General features: G+C 34.8%; 1 protein-coding gene across 1 annotated transcript in view; it reads right to left on the reverse strand.

Annotated features, from left to right (window-relative positions):
* Positions 1-5,229, reverse strand: part of LOC107718680 (uncharacterized) — a 59,284-nt gene that overhangs the window by 29,440 nt on the left and 24,615 nt on the right. Inside the window, 2 exon segments of the mRNA XM_016525870.1 lie at positions 168-199; positions 1,059-1,451. Coding sequence (XP_016381356.1) covers positions 168-199; positions 1,059-1,451 — 425 coding nt within the window.

Consider the following 5,229-nt stretch of genomic DNA (forward strand, 5'->3'; position numbering starts at 1 on the left):
AGTGTGTGGATTTAGTATGCATTAAGGGCACTGCGCTTTGGCATTTTTAAGACATGGTACAGTCTTGCTCACTTACTTCCTGTCGCATGCACGCACTCTCAAGTGGCCAAGACCGCAAGTGTGGGTATTTGGACAGGGCAATAGAAGAGGACTCAGTTCAGTATCACGCAGTATGAGAGGCGGCTTTCTGTGCGCAAGTCTTGGATGTGTGTGCAGCAGAAAAAACAGCATGCGAGTCTTCTTGACTTGAACGGTTTGAAGTCATATTAAAATGCACACAAAGGAATCAAAATTTTAATTTTATAACAAGTATCCGATTCTTAAGTATGCGATTCCAGAATTGGAAGCGATTTTTGATTCCCGAGCCTAGGTAAAGGTTAACATGTTAAATAAAAAGCGCTATTTTCTTTCTACCGAAAATGTGCCTGGAGTCCACCGTTACTATAGTAACAAAGTACACTTTTACTTGCAACTGACTGACAGATAAATCGTAGTTTATCTGTCAGTCAGACGCACATAAAAATGTATGCGCTTTTATTTCAATGTTGTTGTTAATGTTGAGGTTATTTCAGCTTCATACTTTGTACATTTAGTTTAACTGCACTGTTAAAGAGGGCAAGTTTTACCATTCAACTGAACTGAGTGCATGCACTTTAGACACTTTACCTTACCTACTGTACTTGTTCTTGCTCTGTCCATGCAATAGGGTATATGTCGAATGTCACCTGACCAAACCCGGAAAACAGGTCTCATCGCTTCTGCTTGTCAGAGAACGTGTTAACAGCCGTATTAAATAATGGCGATATCTACGGATGTTTAAGGTAATTAGTTAAACTAGCTAGCTGTTTTCATTGTTGACGTTTTATTCCATTTTATATCTAAATGTTAGTGAAAAGAATAAAAATAAATATCTTTTAGATATCAATCCACATATGTGATGGACATTGATTATGATCATCTTTGTATCACTTTTGAAGGCAAGACATTCAAGACATGATTGAAGTGACTTTAAAACTTTTGAAAGACTTCATTAAAAAATAGAAGAAAAAGCACATTACCTGTGCAGTATCCTGAACACCAGGTTTGTGGTTTCACAAGTTCATAGACATAGTATTTTCCTGGACATGCTTTCACTCTGATGGGGTTTGTCTTGTAATAACAGCAGTCATCCGAATAATAATAATTACCACAGACCTCTCTGGTCACCACTCCATCCTCTATCTGAGGGTGAGGACCATTGAGCCACAGAGTATAGTATGTGTTACAGCTGTATGTACTAACACAGGTCTCTGACATCTGGATGTTCATTCCATAGTAGAAAAGCCGGTACCAGCCATTCCAGGAGAAAGATTCATCACAAACGTAATTTCCACTTTCATTGTTGGCTCTCCAGGGACGATCCAGAGACTCATAGTTGTAGCAGGGATCACTGCTGATGCTGCTGAAAGCAACTGTCATGGAGTTTGGAAAAGTTCTGTTAAAATACTGGGACCCGCTTTATATTAATTGTCATCAACTACAGTCTTCTAAAATGTAAATTTGTAATGTGATACAATGCACTTATTGTGCAGATACATGATGCACTGCTTATGTTTAAAAACACATGCATTTATGTACAGCTGTAAATAATTTATGAGTTCTGTAAGTACACTGTTGACTCATATCTTACAGTTTAACACATCCTTAAATATAATCATACCACTAAAACTGTCCCAAACCTTAACTATATTCCTCCTAATGAGCAACAAAAGTGTTTGTAACACAACATGAACACAATGAGAACACTGTACCTTACAATTCATCTTCTCATCTAAATTGTAACACATATTAATATATAGTGTATAAATGATCAGTTACTACATAAAGTCACAGATGTGAGATGTAAAGTCGCTATAGTACATTATTTAATTTCTGATTTTTTCTTACATTAGTGTTATATTCCATCCCTACTGTGTTCTTACTATGTATGTCTGCACAATGTCTATACTTTCTTCTACACTGGAAGCTCCTGTCGTCAAGTCAAAATCCTAATAAATAATACTCTATAAATAATAAAACTCTTCTGATTCTGATGCAAAAATTAGCTTCTGAACATTTGGGTGTTATTGGGCTTTGTTTTCATAATGGCCAACTAACTGTACAGTAAATTATCCCTGTGTATTGCAGCTGGTTTTACGAGCCCCACACAGACTGAAAAACAAATGTGTGGCACATTCAATCTGAGTAGATTATATTTTAGCAATAGTGATTTTAACCTTTAATCAGTCAGTTGTGCAGCCTTAAACCCTAACTTTGAGGTGAAGATATTTTTGTCCTGTTATCTAAAAACACATTTTCTGTCAAAACAAAACATACTTTCTGAATCTGCATGCATCATGAAATGTACTGAACACAAAACTGTTTGGGATTTGTGCATTTCATAAATGTCATAAATAAACACATTATGCTTGGTTATTCTAATAACATTTTGTCTCAATACAATAAAAAAATGATGAAATTGAAAGTGGGGTCTGGTGTGAATAGTGACGTGTAGGACTGCTAAAATATGATCAAGTTTCAAGGTTTCATATCAAGAGACAGGGATCTTTCACTGAATTATTCCTATTACACTTATTTTATTCTTGCATTTTTAAAGGAAAGCAAAGGCTGGAGAAAGAAGTAAAAAATAAAGCTAAAATTTATTGTACCTAAAGTTTGTCCATTGATTATTTCACTGCTTAAGTACCTATTAACAGTTATTAAATAATATGGCCATATATTAGCACATTTGTGATTACCTGTGGCTTTGTGCCGATGGTTGAATCACTCTAATATAGCTTTATAATATCATTACCTATATAGCTTATTTTATTATTATAAATTATTTCACAAACACATGGGCCTGATTTGCTCATGCAAAACAATAATCCTCCTGATTGTAACACAGTACATTGGTCATAAAGTCCATTGTAGTTTCTGTGGTTGTGGTTTCAGTTGTGGTTGTCTCTGGCATGACAGTAGTAGTGGTAGTGCTTATATTGCTTGCATCTGAATTATAAATATTACATAATAAAGCAACACTCAACATATAAATATATTTATCTATTTAATAGGTACTAGTATCTAATGAATGTGTACTAGTATATAATAAATAAGTACTAGTATATATTTTAAAAAGTTACTAGTCACAACTGGAATAAATACAGTCAAAACGGAATAGTTGATATCTGGATGACAGATCCACATAGAAGGCAAAAAAAATTAAACGTGTTACTACTAACAACAGAATAGTTACTATAAGTTATATATTTAATAGGTACTATTATCTAATGAATAACTAGTATCTTTTTATAAATGTACTAGTACTTAAAGAATAAGCACTAGTAGCCAACAAATAAGTACTAGCACCTAGTGCAATAGATACTTGTAGCTTAAAAAAATCGAGTAGTAAGAAATATAATTTTATTTTTATTTTTTTAGATTAAATGTTAAAATGGCTCACCATACCTCTCTCTTTCCTTTTTCACCAGGCTCTGGTCACCAAAAGACCACTCAGAATGTCAAAAGTTCACTAAGAATGCTTAACTACCACATCTGTGTCTTGTTAATCAATTCCCCAATTCATTCTGTTACCAGAAAACACTCAGCACTCGGCACTCAGAACACTCACACACTGCTGTGAGTCTCTCTGCTGTCAGGTATGCATCACTCACATTTTTACCTGAAACGTTATATTTGATTTATACTATTCTTCTGAAATCATTATGACTAGTAGATTAAGTGGAGGCTGGTGATGCCGCAAATCTGTGTGCAGTTCAAAGTGAAGGCCATGAATGAATGAGGAATGTGCCACATCATCTGACAGCTTCTGATTTCTGTCTAGCACTGACTTAGCAAGTTGTATGAATGTGACTATAAAACTACACTTTTTGTTATGAGCAAGAATGTGATGGCTGACTTAAGAGTATTATTTAACTCTGCAACCTCTGACTAAAATCAGACTGGCGAGTCTGTGTCCGTGAGATTCCAACCAGCCGGCATGAGACTCTGTGCGACATTCAGATGAATGAACAAACAGATGAAGAGTAAGGGAATACTGCAATATTCAAATATCCAAATTAGAAACAGAATTAGATAGATAAATATCTCACTCTAAACATTAGAATAATTTGAAATTGGAGTCAGATTAAGCATGTAGTAGAATGATTAATTAGTTAATTTAAGTGAACTATACAGAAGTCAGGGAAAAGACCTACACACAGTGTACCTTCTGTTTCTTCATAAAGCTTAAAACGTAAATGCTTATACTAACAGAAAAAAAAAGGTACAAAAGCGGTCGCTACAGCAGAACCTTTTCAAAAGGTACAAATGTATACCATTTAGGTACTGAAATGTACATTTTAGGTATTAATATGCAGCTTTGAGGTACTTATATTTATTTTAAGGGGTAAATGCAAAAATACAAAGGTGTATTTTTTGAAAAGGTACCGGCCGCCCAGTGACAGCTTTTGTACCACTGCACTGATACCATAAAGTGAAAATAAGGAATCCTTAAAATTAGGAACACTTGCTGTATGCTAAAAAATAATAATAATAATAATAATAATGTAATTCCCTTAAAAATGTAATTATAGCTGTCATGTCTACTATCAACTCTCTCTGGTTGGGCTTGCTGTTCCTGCTTTGAAAACCAGGTTGTAGCAGAGAGCAGTCAAACAGGGTGTCAAAGTTTAAAGATCATTTCCACACCGTATGTATCAAGTTTCTATGGACAACAAAAACAGATGCCTTTTGCTTGTAGATAAAACAACTCTTCTTGTGCAGAACAGGAGGGTTAACATGAACATACAGTACACAGGAACTGCTTTTTCTTATCAATGTGTGAATGACAGTAAATTCCTTTAGACTCACAGGAAAAACAAGTTTTGTCATGTAGTTGAACCTTCTCATTAATAATAATGTAATTCCCTTAAAAATGTAATTATAGCTGTCATGTCTACTATCAACTCTCTCTGTGGGCTTGCTGTTCCTGCTTTGAAAACCAGGTTGTAGCAGAGAGCAGTCAAACAGGGTGGCAAAATTTGAAAGATCATTTCCACACCGTATGTATCAAGTTTCTATGGACAACAAAAACAGATGCCTTTTGCTTGTAGATAAAACAACTCTTCTTGTGCAGAACAGGAGGGTTAACATTAACATACAGTACACAGGAACTGCTTTTTCTTATCAATGTGTGAATGACAGTAAATT

Source organism: Sinocyclocheilus rhinocerous, unplaced genomic scaffold (assembly GCF_001515625.1).
Source record: "Sinocyclocheilus rhinocerous isolate Xijiao unplaced genomic scaffold, SAMN03320098_v1.1 scaffold2921, whole genome shotgun sequence".
Taxonomy (NCBI): domain Eukaryota; kingdom Metazoa; phylum Chordata; class Actinopteri; order Cypriniformes; family Cyprinidae; genus Sinocyclocheilus; species Sinocyclocheilus rhinocerous.